Here is a 19996-nt window from a genome sequence, read left to right as displayed (position 1 = left end):
GATTAATTGTCCGACTAGATAAAAATTACTCCGTGAACCTGGCGACTAATCGGAGGCTAGTCGGGATTTTTACAGCCATGGTTTTTTTGTTTATAGTTGAGATAATGTTCAAAATTCTAATTGAATTTCAAATAGTTGCCATGTGGATACAAGATACAAGTTATGAAATAACAGAATGTAATTTATGCATAAACATTGTATATTAGTAGGTGTGTTGAAGAACAGAATCAAGCAGGTGGTTACTATAGTCCCAAAGCTTCTTAGCCAACTTAGGATCTCTTGCAAAATCACTTGCAGGCCATTCATTGCAATCCAAATAATACTTGCCACTCACCCCTTTCATATCTGGATGCACTGCTACATAGCATGTTGTTGCTGCCCCCTGTTTTATCATCAGGCATTCGCGTGTTAATTACCTCGAAATGTAACTCACTTTCACCTTTCTATTCATTGTTTTCAGAAAAATAATAACGTGTTAATTACCCCGAAATGTAACTTACATTCACCCTTGTGTTAGTCGTTTTCAGAAAAAAAAAGTTAACTTTTTGTGGGTGAGTAACTTTCTGTTTTTTTTTAGTAAATTACGATTTTGGCCCATGTGGTTATATCACTTTTACCCTTTTAGTCTAAAAAGGAATTTTTTAACATCTGAGCCCCCAACGTCTTTTTTTCTAACTCTTTTGGCCCTTAACACTAACCCCATCCATTTACTTTTAGGGGCCAAAAGGGTTAGAAAAAAAGACGTTGTGGGGCCAAAAGAGTTAGAAAAAAAGACGTTAGGGGCTCAGATGTTAAAAGATTCCTTTTTGGGCTAAAAAGGTAAAAGTGATATAACCACAAGGGCCAAAATCGTAATTTACTCTTTTTTTATAGTTTGGAAAATTTTAGTTTTTTTACATATAATGACAAAAAAGGTGCACTTAAGCTGCATTGTTAGCAGAGTATTGGTGGGGCCCGTGAGTTTTCCCTCGCGGGTTCTCATGGTCATGCAATAAAATGACAAACAGGTGAGAGTAAGTTCTATTTAGTGTAATGAACCCATATTCACGTATATAAAAATATTAGACACTCGGAATTAAAATGTGAAACTGTTTGTCAATATCAAACACATTACATTCAAATATTCAATCATTTGAAGTTGCTAAAATAGCATTTTTATGAAGTTTCTTTGTGATAATCTTAAAGAGGGTACCTGTGGGACATTTTTCCATAGAACATAAGTGAGCAAGTTCATAATTCCTGCGAGAAACCATACGCAAAAAAATATTATAAATTTTCTACAAGTAGATTTCACATTTATATATGATCACATTCACACACGCGCCGCACATACACACTTACTGTTGGAAAAATAGGTGAAAATAGCATTTTTCACAAATATAGGAAAATGATTTTTTCCTATTTTGGACTAGAAATAAATATAATAAAATGAGCGGGTTTTATGTATTTATTTGTGGGTTTGTGTTCTATGTTGGAAGAGCTTCGCAACGAACTAAACCACGTCCAAAACCGAGCTAAGATGAATGAGATATCGATGCTCAAAGTTGGGTGTTTGGAACATTCAATGTTGAAACTAAAGGGAAAGTAGCACCTTGTCCCACATAGGAGGAGGGATGGAACTTAAATGGGTATTTAAGGTGGAACTCTCCATCCTTATTGTTTCATGGAAGCACTCACTAGTGTCCTCGCGAAGGGTGCGGAGCACCCTAACTCGCACTCGCACTCGCACTCGCACACGCTCGCGCGCGCGCGCGTGGCGTGGGCGATGAGGCGCAATGTGGCGCTTTGATGGCGCACTTTGCACTTCGCACATGTGGCGCTTTGAGGCGCTTGAGAGCCGCCTTTGTATTTTTGACCGCGCGCGCGTGGTGAAGCACAAGGGTTGCAAGGACCAAGTGGTAGGTGATGCGGCGCATGACGTGGCAGTCATGCGCATGCGCGCGCGGGTACACGAGGCGCGCGGTTGGGAGCATGGTGCATGTATAGACTCACAGGTGACGTGGCGCACGCCGCACCGCCACATGGACGGACTTGAGCTGCACCGCCGCACGCCGCATGGACGGACTTGAGCTGCACCGCCGCACGGCAGTGAGCCAAGAGCCGCACGCCGCACGGCAGTGAGCCAAGAGCCGCACGCCGCACGGCAGTGAGCCAAGAGGCCGCACGCCGCACGACAGTGAGCCAAGAGGCCGCACGCCGCATGGCGCACCGCGCATGGGCGCGCGCGCGCGCAGAAGCTTCCAGCATTGAATGACAGGGCAGTTTCAGTCCAGCTTCGTAACTGACGAGTTAATAGGCTTTGACTGAGAATTAAATGACGTATTAAATTGCATTGAAGACGTTTAATGCAATTTAAACCTCTCATTTAATTCATTTTGACTGTTTCAACCTAGGAGCTGTATAAATACAGCTCCATACCCACTTCAGAAGCACACCAGCAACAACAACAGCAAACAACTCTCTCTCTACAATATTCAGATCTTCTCCAGCATTCTTCAAGGTAACCTTCGGGTTGTAGGTCTACTCCGGCAGTACCACTGCTCCGGCTGTTGTACCCTGGGAAACAAAACGAGTACTCCTGGGAGACTCGGAATTTGTTTTAAGGGAAGCGTGTGTTCACGTGCCTCAGCCACTCTGCTTCTACTCGTTTCTTGTATTTTGATTTATTTCAGTTGTAATAGTAATAGTATTTCAGCTTTCTTATTTCTTTGTATTGTAATCATTTAAATAAAATTTGTTTTATTTTAATTATTTACGCGAACGGCTCTTACAATCTTAAAACAAATTTTTAAAACCGTTCGTGTAATCAAAACCATTCTGATTGTGATTCAAACCAGTTTTGTTTTCACTCAGTTTGTGTTTTAAAAACAGATTTTTTTTTTTGGTTTTCATCTTCAAAGGTGCGACTTTGGTTGAAAACCACTTTGGTTACTTATATATTGTCCTAAAAATTGGTAATAAACTTTCTGATTTGGTCTTCAAAGTTGGACTTAGAAGCCAATCAGTAAGTTATAACTAATAAAAATTTTCTGTTTTTGGTCTTCAAAGTTGGACTTAGAAGCCTAAACAGTAAATTTGTGGTAAAAAAAAAAAAATTAAAATTTAATTGTTTAATTCTGGTTTTGCGTAAATCAGAATATTTTTGACTAAACTTTTAAAATTTTAATTTTTTTTCAGAATGTCGACCTCAAACAACAACAATACGAATGTTGTAGTTGGAACCCCTGCCAACACTGTGGGAGCGTCCACAGTGGCAAATCATGCTGAAAGACCTGAGAAGTTCTCGGGTCTACACTTCAAGCGGTGGCAACAGAAGATGTTCTTCTACTTGACCACCATGAACCTTGCGAGGTTCTTGACGGAAACCGCTCCCCAACCTGCGGAAGGGGAGACCGACGCTCAGGCTCTGAGCGCGGTAGATGCGTGGAAGCATTCGGATTTCATATGTCGAGGCTATGTACTCAACGGTCTCTCGGATGCTTTGTATAATGTGTACTATAATATCAAGACTTCCAAAGAATTATGGGAGTCCTTGGAGAAAAAGTACAAAACGGAGGATGCGGGAACAAAGAAATTTGTTGTCGCCCGTTTCTTGGACTTCAAAATGGTTGATAACAAGCCGGTTATGAATCAAGTCCAGGAGTTGCAAATTATACTAAATGACATTCATGCCGAGGGAATGATACTTAGCGAGACATTTCAAGTGGCAGCCATGATTGAGAAATTACCTCCTGCTTGGTTGGACTTTAAGAATTATCTTAAACACAAGCGGAAGGAAATGTCGGTGGAGGACCTTGTTCTTCGTCTTCGTATAGAAGAGGAGAATAGGATCGCCCTAAAAAACAGCCTTGTGCAGCCTAGTGCTAGTGCAAACGTGGTTGAGCATGGGCAATCCTCTAAAGGCACAAAGGGCAAGGGGAAAAAGGACAAAGGGAAAGGGAAAGCAAAGGCTAGCAACCTTGGACCGAAGAAAGGGGTTGTGAAAAAGAAACCTCAAACGTTCCAAGGGACTTGTTACAACTGTGACGAGCCGGGGCATCGGGCTAACCAATGCAAGAAACCAAAGCGTGAGCGTGCGCACATGGTGGATGAAGACGGAATGCCTTTGGTGGCAATGATTTCCGACAAAAGCGCAATGATGGATGAGGTCAATACTGTGACCAACACTCCAAAAGGATGGTGGGTTGATACGGGTGCGACCCGTCACGTTTGTGCAGACAAAAGTCTCTTTACCACCTTCAAGGCGCTTTCTGGAGAAGAGAAGCTGTATATGGGAAATGCAGCCACCGCTGACATCATGGGTGAAGGAACGGTGATCTTGAAGTGGACTTCGGGGAAGGAGCTCACTCTAAGCAACGTGTTGTATGTCCCAGACTTGCGAAAGAATTTAGTCTCGGGATGGTTGCTTAACAAGTTTGGATTTCGTTTAGTTTTTGAGAGCGATCAATTTGTACTAACTAAACGAGGAACGTATGTAGGCAAGGGCTATGCCCAAAATGGAATGTTCAAATTGAATGTAATGGCTGTCAAGAACATGAATAAAATTGCTACTACTTCTACTTATATGCTTGAGTTTTCTGAATCGAATAAATGGCATGGTAGATTAGGTCACGTAAATTTTAATTCTATACGCCGTTTAATCAATTTAAATTGTATACCAACATTCCATATTGATTCACACTATAAATGTGAAACATGCGTTGAATCCAAACTTACAAGAACATCATCAAAATCGGTTGAACGAATAACCGAACCCCTTGATTTAATTCACACTGATATTTGTGACTTAAAAGCGGTACCCACAACAGGTGGAAATAAGTACTTCATCACGTTTATTGACGATAGTACTAAATATTGCTATGTTTATTTACTAAAAAGTAAAGATGAAGCAATAAGTAAATTTATCTTGTATAAAAATGAAGTTGAGAATCAACTTCAAAAGAAGATAAAGGCTTTGCGAAGCGATCGAGGAGGCGAATATGTTGCACCTTTTGCCGAGTTATGCGCAAAAAGTGGCATTGTACATGAGTGTACACCTCCTTACTCTCCACAATCAAATGGCGTGGCGGAACGAAAGAACCGCACATTGAAAGAAATGATGAACGCCATGTTGATAAGTTCTGGGGTGAGCCACGAACTGTGGGGGGAAGCCATTCTCTCGGCTAATTATCTTTTGAATAGGATACCACTCAAAAAGAGAGACGAAACTCCATATGAGTTATGGAAAAGGAAGAAACCTTCATACAAATACTTGAAAGTGTGGGGGTGCCTAGCAAAGGTGACTGTACCACCTCCTAAGGCTCTTAGGATAGGACCCAAAACTGTTGATTGCATATTTATTGGGTATGCACATCAGAGTAGTGCACATCGCTTTCTTGTACATGAGTCCAAGAATCCTGATGTACACGTAAACACTATTATGGAGGTGAATTCTAACGTTGTGTCTTACTTTGAAAATGTGTTTCCTTTGAGAAGACAAACACATGCAACGTCATCAACACCTAATTTTGAAGTAGGTGAAAGTTCATCAACACCAGTTGATGAGGTGGTTCATGATAAGACACATGAACAACATGAGGTTGAAGAAACCGATCGTAGGCGAAGTAAAAGGCCAAGGGTTGAAAAATCCTTCGGTCCAGACTTCGTTAGCTATATGGTTGAGGGCGAGCCCAATACATATCGCGAAGCGGTTTCCTCTTCAGAAGGACCTCAATGGAAAGAAGCAATAAGAAATGAAATAGATTCTATATTGCAAAATCATACTTGGGAGTTAGTAGATCTTCCACCTGGTTGCAAACCACTTGGATATCGTTGGATATTCAAAAGGAAGATGAAAACTGATGGAAGTATTGATAAGTACAAGGCTAGGTTGGTGATTAAAGGATTTAGACAAAAGGAAGGTCTAGATTACTTTGATACCTACTCGCCTGTGACGCGCATAACCTCGATTAGATTGGTTCTTGCTATAGCGGCGTTAAGAAATTTGGAAGTTCACCAAATGGACGTTAAAACCGCATTTCTAAATGGCGATTTAGAAGAAGAAATTTACATGGAGCAACCTGAAGGTTTCTCGGCCCCAGGTCAAGAGGGTAAAGTATGTAAACTCGTCAAGTCTTTGTATGGCTTGAAGCAAGCACCAAAACAATGGCACCAAAACTTTGATCATGTCATGATTGACAATGGTTTCAAAATAAATGAGTGCGACAAGTGTGTTTATTTCAAAGACACACATGAAGGTTATGTCATCTTATGCCTTTATGTAGACGATATGCTTATCATTGGGAGTAATGATAAAATTATCAAAGCTACTAAAAGCATGTTGAAAGCGAGATTTGACATGAAAGACATGGGTTTAGCGGATGTGATTCTTGGAGTAAAGATCATAAGAACCCAAGAAGGTCTTGTGTTAAGTCAATCTCACTATGTGGATAAAATTCTTGAAAAATTCAACTCGGGAGATACGAGTGTCGCTCGAACTCCAGTTGATACCTCCCAACATCTCAAGAAGAATAAAGGAGATGGAGTTGCTCAGTTAGAGTATTCAAGAATTATAGGCAGTCTAATGTATCTAATGACATGTACTAGACCCGACTTGGCTTACGCGGTGAGTAGGCTAAGTAGATACACCAGCAATCCGTGCGCGGATCATTGGAAGGCTATCACGAGGGTGCTTAGATACATACGATACACAAGAGACTATGGACTGCATTATACCCGACAACCAGCAGTGATCGAAGGATACACTGATGCAAACTGGATATCGGATAATAAAGATTCCAAATCAACAAGTGGTTACGTGTTTACACTTGGAGGAGCTGCTATTGCTTGGAAGTCTTCTAAGCAAACGGTCATAGCAAGATCCACAATGGAATCTGAATTTATCGCCTTGGATAAGTCAGGCGAGGAGGCGGAATGGCTACGTCAATTCGTGGAAGATATTCCAAGATGGCCAAAGCCTTTGCCAGCCATATGTGTACATTGTGATAGCCAATCAGCGATTGGTAGAGCTCAAAGCTTGATGTACAATGGCAGATCAAGGCATATGCGACGTAGACATAACACGATACGACAACTACTCTCAACGGGTGTTATCACAATTGATTATGTGAGATCAGCGGATAACATTGCGGACCCGTTTACAAAAGGCTTAAGCAGAGAGTTAGTAGAAACGTCGTCAAGAGGAATGGGACTAAAGCCCGTGGTTAATGGGAATATGAGGGAAACCTAACTTAGTTGACTGGAGATCCCAAGATCTAAGTTCAATAGGACAACTTAATCATATTACCAGAACGGAGTCACTGTGGGGGAGTACCCCAAACTACATAAAAGGGAGTTACATATACTTCCTAGTCCATTCCAATCAGTGACATGAAGTGAGGTTAAGCATATTAAGGTTAATGATTTCGGGAAATCAAATAACCATGATGCTTTTAATGATTCATGGGAATCACCTATGTTAGAGAGAAGTGGGGTCGCTTCAAATGGATTTGTGGGGTGCGCAAATCCTAGAGCTCTCGCAGAACCAGGCTAGTGTTCCAGGACCATAATAGGACACGACAATGAGGAGTTGGCCAAACCAGGGAGAGTATTGTGTGAAGTGTATTGTCGTTTACACAAATGGGGGTATGTTCAAGGACATCGCGTCTACACACCGCTAGTAAGCTAAGTGCGCTTCACAAAAGAAGGTTCAAAGGCTTCAACCTACCTATCTTGCAATACTCAACTGTCGAAGTTTATCTTTGATAAGTGTAAGGAAAAGATCCATTTCCATACATGTGGGGGATTGTTGGAAATTTGATGAAAATAGCATTTTTCATGTGGGGGATTGTTGGAAAAATAGGTGAAAATAGCATTTTTCACAAATATAGGAAAATGATTTTTTCCTATTTTGGACTAGAAATAAATATAATAAAATGAGCGGGTTTTATGTATTTATTTGTGGGTTTGTGTTCTATGTTGGAAGAGCTTCGCAACGAACTAAACCACGTCCAAAACCGAGCTAAGATGAATGAGATATCGATGCTCAAAGTTGGGTGTTTGGAACATTCAATGTTGAAACTAAAGGGAAAGTAGCACCTTGTCCCACATAGGAGGAGGGATGGAACTTAAATGGGTATTTAAGGTGGAACTCTCCATCCTTATTGTTTCATGGAAGCACTCACTAGTGTCCTCGCGAAGGGTGCGGAGCACCCTAACTCGCACTCGCACTCGCACACGCTCGCGCGCGCGCGCGTGGCGTGGGGGATGAGGCGCAATGTGGCGCTTTGATGGCGCACTTTGCACTTCGCACGCTCGCATCGCCGCGAGCCGCTTGAGAGCCGCCTTTGTATTTTTGACCGCGCGCGCGTGGTGAAGCACAAGGGTTGCAAGGACCAAGTGGTAGGTGATGCGGCGCATGACGTGGCAGTCATGCGCATGCGCGCGCGGGTACACGAGGCGCGCGGTTGGGAGCATGGTGCATGTATAGACTCACAGGTGACGTGGCGCACGCCGCACGCCGCATGGACGGACTTGAGCTGCACCGCCGCACGGCAGTGAGCCAAGAGCCGCACGCCGCACGGCAGTGAGCCAAGAGCCGCACGGCAGTGAGCCAAGAGGCCGCACGCCGCATGGCGCACCGCGCATGGGCGCGCGCGCGCGCAGAAGCTTCCAGCATTGAATGACAGGGCAGTTTCAGTCCAGCTTCGTAACTGACGAGTTAATAGGCTTTGACTGAGAATTAAATGACGTATTAAATTGCATTGAAGACGTTTAATGCAATTTAAACCTCTCATTTAATTCATTTTGACTGTTTCAACCTAGGAGCTGTATAAATACAGCTCCATACCCACTTCAGAAGCACACCAGCAACAACAACAGCAAACAACTCTCTCTCTACAATATTCAGATCTTCTCCAGCATTCTTCAAGGTAACCTTCGGGTTGTAGGTCTACTCCGGCAGTACCACTGCTCCGGCTGTTGTACCCTGGGAAACAAAACGAGTACTCCTGGGAGACTCGGAATTTGTTTTAAGGGAAGCGTGTGTTCACGTGCCTCAGCCACTCTGCTTCTACTCGTTTCTTGTATTTTGATTTATTTCAGTTGTAATAGTAATAGTATTTCAGCTTTCTTATTTCTTTGTATTGTAATCATTTAAATAAAATTTGTTTTATTTTAATTATTTACGCGAACGGCTCTTACACTTACACTGTGTTCCCGAGTTTCATTTAACGATAGAAGAGAAAGGAAGAGAAATTATAAGGGAATGGAAAGGAAAAGATGTGATTATATTCGTGTTCCCGAGTTTAATGAAAAGAAAAGGAAATGAAAGGAAATTAAACATTTTATGTGTTCCCGAGTTGGGAGGAAAAGAAAAGAAAGTTTATTTATAATGAATTAGAGGGTAATTTAGGAAATTTAAAAAAGTCTAAGATTTATAATAATCTTTTCTCACCAAATCTCTCCAAATTGGGAGGATGAATATTTGCATCAATCATCCCCTTGTTTCCTTTCTTTTCTCACCACTTCCCTTTCTAAAAAATCTCTGGAACACATTTTTTACTCTTTTCCTTTTAATTCCTTTCTCTTCCCTTGTTAAATGAAACTCGGGAACATAGTGTTACTCATGAGTTTTATAGAATGTCTCATAAGATTTGTCATTATTAGCCCTGGGTGTATAGAGTTCACTGTAACATTTGCACCCTCTTCCTGCATTTCCAGTCAAGTAATTAAGAAGATATAAAACCTCCACAAAAGAATAAACAAATAAAAATAAAGAAACGGAAAACCACCTTTAAGAGCCGGGAAAGCTCATTTGCGTGCAATAAATTTGCTAATTTCGACTGCCCGTATGCCAATTTGTCCGAATAACTGTTTCAATCAACATTTTTGTACAATTTTTCAGATTTATAAGCACATAGAAATATAAATTTAACAAGAGTTTCCGCGTTATGATTGTAAATATAAACGTTGGTAAGTGTGTAAATATATATATTTCTTTCTGGTGACCATGATAACCGTTAGGGAAAACTCATGACGCATGAATATTAGTGGGACCATCTTACGTTGTGTAAGCTGGATTCAAACCTGAGACCCACTGCTAGTGGGAATCATGTGCTTACGGTTACCACTGCGCCAACCCTTGAAGGTTAAAAGCTTGTTAATATGTGTAACGATGTCGAAGAACAAATTTTAAAATGTTACCTGTTTTTATCATTAAGGGTGTCAAATTTGATCCCTTCTTTATAAGTGCGGAGATGGGCTACAGAAGACAAATTGACGATTCTACCCTCGATACCGGTAGCTAAAGCAGTAGATTTCATCTTGTCAAGGAGTAGATTTGTCAAGTAAAAGTGGCCTGAAAATGGTCATTCCATTGTTATCACAGGGAAATAAAGTGTTAATAATTTCACCAACTTTAGCTCCTTTATGTAATATATCATTAAAGTATATAAAAACCGAGCGGGTGATGTACCTAAATGATTTGTCGCGAACTGCATCTCGATTCCATCTTGTGAAAGTTGGTAGGGGCAAAACATAATACCAGCATTGTTTCTAATAACACATGTTTATTTTTTCTAATTAGACATGGATTTATGGACATAGTTTACTTAGTGGTGTTTGCGATTGCTTATTAAAACCGGAGTAAAGCACACGGATGATCCCTGTGGTTTACGAAAAATTTGGATTTAGTCCCTAGTTTTTTAAAAGTACACGGATGGTTTCTGTGGTTTGCACTTTGTAATGTATTTAGTCCCCAACTTTTGCCAAAAGTACACAGATGGTCCCTATGATTTACACTTTGTAACGCATATAGTCCCCAACGTCTAGTGACTAAATGCGTTACAAAGTGCATACCACAGGGATCATCCATGTACTTTTGGCAAAAGTTGGGGACTAAATGTGTTACAAAGTGCAAACTACAGGGACCATCCGTGTACTTTAAAGAAACTTGGGACTAATTCCAAAATTTTGGTTAACCACAGGGACCATCAGTGTACTTTACTCTTAAAACTGTTTATCTGCTTAACGTAAATCCGGACACCATCTACATATATTAGGCACGTAAATGTAAAATAACAAAGAAAAAGTTAAGGACTCACATCAAGATGTTGAGGGGAATGTTAAGAGCTAAAAAGTTATCTGCAAAAGCTTTGACTGACATGAGACTTGAGAGATCAAGCTGAAGAATGTCAAGCTTAGCATTTTGATTGTTTTTAATGATGTTTTGTTTTGCTTCATTTGCAGCCTCCATGTTTCTTGCTGCTATTATAACATGTGCTCCTCTGAGTGCCAGTACTCTTGCTGTCTCTAATCCAATTCCACTAGCACCTCCTGTAATTTCACCATTAACCTTTTGACTTCTTATGGTCAACTCTCAAAATGAACTAGACCAAAACTCTCAAACAGATCATAAGTTATATGTATTACTCAATGTGATAAATTATTTGTAACTAATATTTAACATAGTTATTTTGAAATTCATAAATTAATACTAACATAGTAACATGTTTGTTGGTTGATCTAACTCAACTGTTTTAACATGTTAAGCTAACATGCCCGCGCTCCGTGGCGGGTACGCCCAGCAGGAATTTCGTTGGTGCCGTTCAGTTCGAATGAAGGCAAAACTTGGTATAGTAATCGAAAGAGTAAACCCAAATACGGTAACATTAACAATCCATTGAAAACATAAAAAATAAAAATAAAGTGGTGGTTAACAAAAACGCTATCAACACGTATTCGGTTGTAGTTGACCAAGATAATAAAATGATTGTTTAGGGTTGGTTAAAACCGAACCAATTCAACGTATAAACATAACCCACTCATTTAAAATAACTTTAATATTATATAAGCTTTCCTGTAGTATTATATATCTTAAATCTTTAATATTACACAAAATAATAAAACATATTCCAATGGTTGAGGGCCAATCAGACCAACTCACCATTTGTTAAAAAAAGAAAGCCTAATGGTATGGGGTCACGTGACCCAAGAAGAGCAAATCACTGTTCACGTTTTTTTGTATAGTATAGAACTAGATTTTGCCCCGCCCGCGTTATGGGGCAATAAGCCGAATATTTCTCTCTCATAACATGTATGTTTGTACAGAGGGCAAAATCGTAATTATATTTTGAACTGGAGGCGAAATTATAATTTTAAACTGAGAGCAAAATCATAATTTTGAGCTAGGAGGGAAAACATAATTTTATTTTGAACTGTGGGCAAAAACGTAAGTTTGAGCTGAGGGCAGAATCGTAATTTTGAGCTAGAGGAAAAAACAACATTTTATTTTGAACTGGGGGTAAAAAAACGTAATTTTAAATGGAGGGTGAAACCGTAATTTTAAACTGGGAAAAAAATTAAACATGAGTTTTTGAACCGAGGGCAAAAGTATAATTTTGAGCTAGGGGCAAAATTATAATTGTATTTTAAGCTGGGGCAAAAACGAAATTTTAAACGAATGGCGAAAGCGTAATTTTAAACTGGGAATAAAATTAAAAAAAAATGGGTTGGTCCAATAGGGAAGTGCTAGGCAAGCTGCCTGGCACTATTCCCTCAACTTGAAAATATTTGAACTGTGAGCAAAAACGTAATTTTGAGTTGAGGGCAGAATCGTAAATTTGAGCTATAGGGAAAAACAACATTTTATTTTGAACTGTGAGCAAAATATTTAATTTTAAACGGAGGGCGAAATCCTAATTTTAAACCGATAACAATATTAAAAATGAGTTTTTGACCCAAGGCCAAAAGCGTAATTTTGAGCTATGGGAAAATTTATAATTATAATTTGAGCTGGGTGTAAAAACGCAATTTTAAACGAAGAATGAAAGCATAATTTTAAACTGGGAGTAAAATTAAATTAAAAATAGGTTGGTCCAATAGGGAAGTGCCAGGCAAGCTGCCTGGCACTATTCCCTCAAGTTATAAATGTATATGTAGAGAAGCTTGCCTGGCACTATTCCCTCAAGTTATAAATGTATATGTAGAGAATATGTTACCTTTTATAACATATCGGTGTAAAAACGTATGTATAATAATATTACTAAAGTTCAAGGGTAGTAGAAAAGTAATTTAATTAAATAAAAAGGAAAAGAAAATAATATAATATAATATAATATAATATAATATAATATAATATAATATAATATAACATAACATAACATAACATAACATAATATAATATAATATAATATAATCTATATCTATACTGTATAATAAAAGAAACCATTTTAGGGACATTTGTCATTATATTAGCCAATCTCTTATAGATAATTATAATTTTAGTTTAATTTATTCTAATTAATTAAAGATAACCATTCTACTAAATATTATTTATTTTAATATCTTATATTATAGATAATATATTAATAATATATGAAGACCAGAATAAATAAAAATAAAAATTGAACTACTAAATGAATCGATAAATAATTTTTGAAACGAAAAAGGGACTTTTTTAAAGTATCAAACGATAGAAAAGTATTAGAAGAACATGATTATTATATTAAATGATTTTGTTATGAGAGTTAACATATATTTCATTCTGATTATCAGGGCAAATCTGTATATTGTACGGGTTATACAGATTTGCCCTGATAATCAGAATCTATACTATATAATAAAAGAAACCACTTTAGGAACACTTGTCATTACATTAGCCAATCTCTTATAGATAATTATAATTTTAGTTTAATCTATTCTAATTAATTAAAGATAACAATTCTACTAAATATTATTTATTTTAATATCTTATATTATAGATAATATATTAATAATATATGAAGACCAGAATAAATAAAAACAAAAATTGAACTACTAAATGAATCGATAAATAATTTTTTAAACGAAAAAGGGACTTTTTTAAAGTATCAAACGATAGAAAAGTATTAGAAGAACATGATTATTATATTAAATGATTTTGTTATGAGAGTTAACATATATTTCATTCTGATTATCAGGGCAAATCTGTATATAGTACGGGTTAAATAAATGTAATTTTATATATTAAATAATAAAAAGTTATATATTTATGAACCCTGTATATTGTACGGGTTAAATAAATGTAATTTTATATATCAGATAATAAAAAAAAGTTATATCTTTAAAAACCATATGTATTACACAGATTAAATAAATGTAATTTTGTATACTAAATACTAAAAATGTCGTATCTTTAAAATACCCGTGTATAATCGGGTTGAATAAATCTACCAAATAATAAAAAATTGCATTCTTAAAAACCCCGTATATTACACGTGTTGAATAGATCTAAAAAAGAATTATATCTTTAAAAATATGTGTATTACACATATTAAATAAATGTAATTTTGTATATTAAATACTAAAAACGTCGTATCTTTAAAAAACCCGTGTATAGTCGGGTTGAAAAATCTACCAAATAATAAAAAAAAATTATATCCTAAATAAATGTAATTTTGTATATTAAATATTAAAAGCGTCGTATCTTTAAAAAACCCGTGTATAGTCGGGTTGAAAAATCTACCAAATAATAAAAAAATATATCCTTAAAAACCCTATGTTATACACGAGTTGAATAATTATAATTTTATATACCAAATAATAAAAAAAATTTAATAACTTAGGATAACATTTAGTATTAATTTATTATTTATATATTTAATATAAGATAAGTAGATAAGAGATGTATTTGTTCTAAAAATATATTAAATTAACAATTTAGATTGAGAATAATATTTTATTAAACTATGATAAGATTTAATATTAATTTATTATTTATTTATTTAGTTAATATAAGATAAATAAAAATTTAATGATATCTTCAATGAATGACACGTGTCAAAAGTTGGTTTATTTTATTATAGTAGTTAGATAATAAAAGAAATCACTTTAGGACATTTGTCATCATATTAGCCAATCTCTTATAGATAATTATAATTTTAGTTTAATCTCTTTTAATTAATTATAAACAACCGTTCTACTAAATATTATTTATTTTAATATTTTATATTATAGATAATCCTCTAACTAAATATTATTAGTTTAATATCTTATGGATAATTATTATTTAGTTTAATCTCCTTCTCATTATAATATTATTTATTTAAATTAATTATATTTGAACGTTTTGTTTAGTTTAATATCAAACAGATTTTACGAAACTTAAAACAAAATTAACTAATATTATTTATCATTTATACATTTACGTAGATTTAAATAAAGGGTTAAATTTATTGAGATTTCGTTAACAAATTTTACAACAACAGAATAATCTATTTTTATCACGAAAACCAAACTTTGTATTAATATATTAAATAATTTTATTTTCACTATACAAAATTACGTTAACTCGACCCATGTAATACATGAGGTTTTTTAAGATATAACTTTTGATTATTTGATATATAAAATTAGATTTATTCAATTCGTACAATACACGGGGTTTTTTAAAGATATATATTTTTATTATTTAGTACAGAAAACTATATTTATTCAAACTGTGTAATGCGCATATTTTTAAAGATTTAATTTTTATTATTTGGTATATAAAATTACATTTATTCAATCCGTGTTATAAATGAGGTTTTTTAAAGATGTATTATTTTATTATTTGGTAAACAACATTACATTCATTCAACCCGTGTAATACACATGGTTTAAAGATATAACTTTTTTATTTGGTATATAAAATTACGTACATTTATTCAATCCGTAGAATATGGTTCTTATAGATATAACTTTTTATTATTTAGTATATAAAATTATATTTATTCAACCCGTACAATAAATGAGGTTTTTAAAGATATATTATTTTTATTATTTAGTATATAAAATTTATTTATTCAACCCCGTGTAATACACGGGGTTATAACCTAGTATAATATAATATAATGGTTGGTATCTCTAATATCAATTATGGTAATAAAAAAATTATTTATAAAAAAATAAATAATTTTAAGATACTATATATGTAAAAAAGAAATTAATAAAGTAAAAATAACCGATGTAAGAATTTTACTTGAAAAAAAAAATAATTAAGATAAAAACGTTATCTGCAAAATTAAAATAGTTAATATAAAATTTTAACTTGTAAAATAAAAGTATATATAAAAACGTTATACGTAAAATAAAAATAAGTAATAAAAAAAGTGATTTTGTAATAATATACATTGTAAAAACACCATTCTCTTTGATAAACACTAGCTTGGAGAGGCAACTAGGGTATAAACAAGTCTAGATGATCGAGAGCTAATCATGATCGCCTCGGTTAAAAGCTCGAATGGGTTGAGCCTTAACAAGCCTGAGCCCGAGCTCGAGCCTGAAATACAGCTCGTTTAGTTATCGAGCCCGAGCTCGAGCCTAAAATACAAAGCTCGTTTAGGCTTGCGAGCCTAAACGAGCCCAAACAAAATTTTAGTTTTTTATATATAATGTAGGATAATGATTATTATAAGCCCAATCCTAAAAAAACCCAAGTCTATTTCAACTTAGACCCATATTAGATCCATATTAGACCCATATGATACTTTGTAATTTACTAATAGTAAACGATATTGAAGTGGGCTCGAACCCAACTTTTAGCTCGTTTGATATTGTTTTCAAAATAACTCGAGCCGAGCTCGAGCTTAATTAAGTAGACTCAAACCAAGCCCAACTAGAGCTTCAAAAAAATATGACAAGCGAAGCTCGAGTAGTGAAAGGCTCAGGCTCGGCTCGGCCCGGCTTGTTTACACCCCTAGCGGAACGGGTTTAATTTGCTACTTCACCAAGGGTTTGCCATGTGAGTACATGAGTTCATATTATAGGTTGAGCTTTATGTTTTTAATTTTTAAAAGTCAAACGGTTGTTTTGGTAATTTAGAAAAAGTCAAGGCTTACTAGTCTATTTATCGGGTCAACATGGCTAAACCAGTTATGGTTCAGTGGTGTTGGTGAGTTAGATAGGCTAAACCAATTATGATACGTTACCTGTAATGACTACAGTGAGATGGGATGCATCGATTCCTTCGGTCACTTGTTCGGCGGTGGTGGCTGATCCGAAGCCGCTAGGGCCTGGCCATCCTGTAATCAAAGAAATGATCCCCATTATCCACTTATTATTTGATGAGCTCACTTTGAATTCACATGAGTATGAGAGTGTTCTAAACGGAAATATAAATAAAGGCTAGGAGGATTTGGAGTAACGGCCAGATGTAAGATGGTAACATTTATGGCATGGCATTGGAATTAAAACATTATTTTTCTCCCATTTTAATGGATGTCTAGTTGTAGTTGAAGTTGTAGGTTGGGGTGTTAAATTTCCAACCGTCCACAGCTGGTCTTGCGTGTATAATATGATTCATTGTTTGATTTTTATATATAGTTTGACGGTTTAACAATTTAGTCTATTTTGAAGGGAAAAGATCAAATACAAGTTTAGTTTATAATGGGGTGACGGTCAATTGATAAAAGCAAAGCCTTTAAAACATTTAGGTTGGAGAGGGGAAGGTTTTGGGTTCAAGTCCCACAGATGACAGGAGATTAAAGAAATTAGCGTTTAAAAAAAAAATAGGAAGTTTAATTTTGGTAGGAAATATATGAAGCAATAATAGAGTGACACATGACAAAGTTGAAAAACACAAAAAGAGGTATTTTAGTCCAACCCAGATCTTGTTTCATCTCTCACCCCACACCACTACCACTTCACCACAAACTTAAAATAATTGACAACAAGCGTTAATACCTAACAAATGGTGTGCAATTTATTCTCTTATTACTAGGAGTCTACTACTACCAACTTTTCGATACATTTAATTTTAGAAAGTCTTTTTCTAAATCGGATATATTCTGTTTACAGGGTGTAACATTAATGTTAAGCAAGTTGTTACATGTATTTAATGGTTGACAATAACATTTTTTTATCCCAATTGGCTTTACTTTACATTATTGTACTCCGTAAATACTAAATGTTACATCACATGACAGCTGACAGCAATTTAATTTCACAAATTTACATCTTTGACTTCATTGACCATGTAAACCTTCAGTGTAAGATAAATTTAACATATTGAATGTAAGCACCAACCTCCTTGTGGTTTGATGGCTATCAAGTACAACTTGATGTCACTTGATCACAAGTTCGAGCCATGTTGGTAGAGAGAGGATGAGAAGAAGAGAGAAACAAAAGGTATTCTAAAATACCTATTTTTAAATATTCAAAACAATTACTTGTATATAGTTAAAAACAATTACTTAAATAAATTTTATTTTTTGGTGATTAAATTTATAAACGAAAACGTGTGCAGTAGAGGGAGAGGAAGTAGAGGCAACCTCAAATTGATATTGGATGAGCGGATTAGATATATTTGTTAGATGTATACCTCTCCAAGGAAATGATCGTGGATATGAGTTCTTAGAGATATCGTATTAAGTTTTCTTGGAACCTTAATTTTTTCTACAATTTTGTTTGTCTTAGTGTTGTCTTGGTGCATGATGACGGGGGTAGCCCAAAACCAAAAATAAATGACTTCAATACATGAATGCCCAAAAGGCGAAATGGTTCAAAGGTTAAAAACCTGGGGAACCGAAATAAAGTAACACGGAATAGTAAGTAGTCATGTCTCTGGATTACTTCACCAACTCACCAGCCGCAAAAGTAACGCAGGTCCTCAGAGCACACTCTTTTATCCGCGGGGCAAAAGGCTTCAGCCCCCGAAAGGGTAAGTCCCTCACTGCAAGCATGGTCACTAGTCAAATGCATTCCTCTTTGGGAGATGTCTTCTCCTATAAATTAAGCACTTCATTTACTAAGCAGACATCCCTGGCCAGCCCTGATTTCTCGAAATCTCTGGTCATACATCACGAGTACTTGCTTCTCGTAAGATACTTTTTCTCACAATCAACACACACATTCCTTTTGCTAATTCATCTGAATCTGAACACATTTCAGAGGAGGATCTTCAGCGAATTACAAAATCAAACTAGTGAACCACTCTCCACGTCTTGCAAACGTGGGGGGACCCCACGACCTGCGTTAGGCAAGGTTGAACCCTTCAACCCTTTTGCCTAACCAGCCAAGCTACTATCTTTGGTCTATTATTTGTTGCATCAACAAGTTGGCGCCCACCGTGGGGCTACGCCACTATTTTTCTCCAAAAGACCTAGTAGTGTAGCTCCATTCTCATAAAATTACCATGTCGGAAAGTGGATCCCCTGGAGAAGTGAATCAAGTCCTTAACGCTTCCACCCCAGGTGCTAGTCAAGCTCAGGCAACTACACCTGCTTCTTTCTCGACACCAGGAGGCACTCCTGAGTTTCTGACTTTCAGCACACCTACCCCGTCCAGATCAGGGATCTCATCCCCTAATGTTGGTGTCACTAGTGCTCCATCGCATGTCGAGCTTACCCCGGAGGGGGTCGCCAACAATTTTCTCAAGCTGAGGTCTCTCCTCAATCAATATGTGAGTAGAGAAAGGGACAAGGGAGTGAGGATCCGTTTAGACTATGATGAACCTGAGCTGACATTATCTCCTGGACCTCCCATTCCTCCTTTTGCATCTAGGGATGAGGTAGGTCCCAGCAATCCTTCAAATCCTAACCCGTATCTGTCCGCAAGGCCAAATCCCATAGCATACCCTCTCTTCTCATCCCAACCAGCTACAAGTGGTGCTCCACTAGGCCATGAGCTGACCCTTGACCAGCTCCTACAGTCCCCGGTGACGAGCCTTCCACCCTTAACAACAACTTCATGGGAACAGGCCTTGTCGGTACTCCCTTTGGCACGAAATGCCGTTATGAGCACTCCCTTGGGAGATAACTGCTCTGTTGCACCTGGAAGCCTTCAAGGCTTCAACCTTCTGCCTCAGATGATGACCCAGATGATGGCCAGTTTCCCATGACAGCACTTCATCAATCAAGTGCTAGCAACCCAAGGAAACAGCAACAACGTGGGTGCAAGGATTGAAGAAGATTTAGCCAAACCTTACAAGCCGAGTAACCTCTCATGCTTTTCACAACAAATAGCCGATTATGATTTTCAAACAAAGATCAAAATGCCGCCC

At 36.8% G+C, this 19996-nt stretch overlaps 1 protein-coding gene across 1 annotated transcript; it reads right to left on the bottom strand.

The window, feature by feature from the left end:
- Positions 1 to 96: 96 nt before the first annotated feature.
- LOC110898239 (short-chain dehydrogenase TIC 32 B, chloroplastic) lies at positions 97 to 17232 on the bottom strand. The gene is made up of 8 exons (XM_022144997.2): positions 16926 to 17232; positions 11082 to 11313; positions 10454 to 10533; positions 10183 to 10336; positions 9771 to 9849; positions 9603 to 9687; positions 1193 to 1239; positions 97 to 382 (listed from the first exon to the last, which is right to left on the bottom strand). Exons 1-8 carry the CDS (start codon positions 17041 to 17043, stop codon positions 203 to 205), a joined length of 975 nt encoding a protein of 324 aa, XP_022000689.1. The 5' UTR covers positions 17044 to 17232; the 3' UTR covers positions 97 to 202.
- Positions 17233 to 19996: the final 2764 nt, after the last annotated feature.

This window comes from Helianthus annuus, chromosome 13, assembly GCF_002127325.2.
Source record: "Helianthus annuus cultivar XRQ/B chromosome 13, HanXRQr2.0-SUNRISE, whole genome shotgun sequence".
Classification (NCBI taxonomy): domain Eukaryota; kingdom Viridiplantae; phylum Streptophyta; class Magnoliopsida; order Asterales; family Asteraceae; genus Helianthus; species Helianthus annuus.
This window is presented reverse-complemented; position numbering and strand designations above follow the sequence as displayed.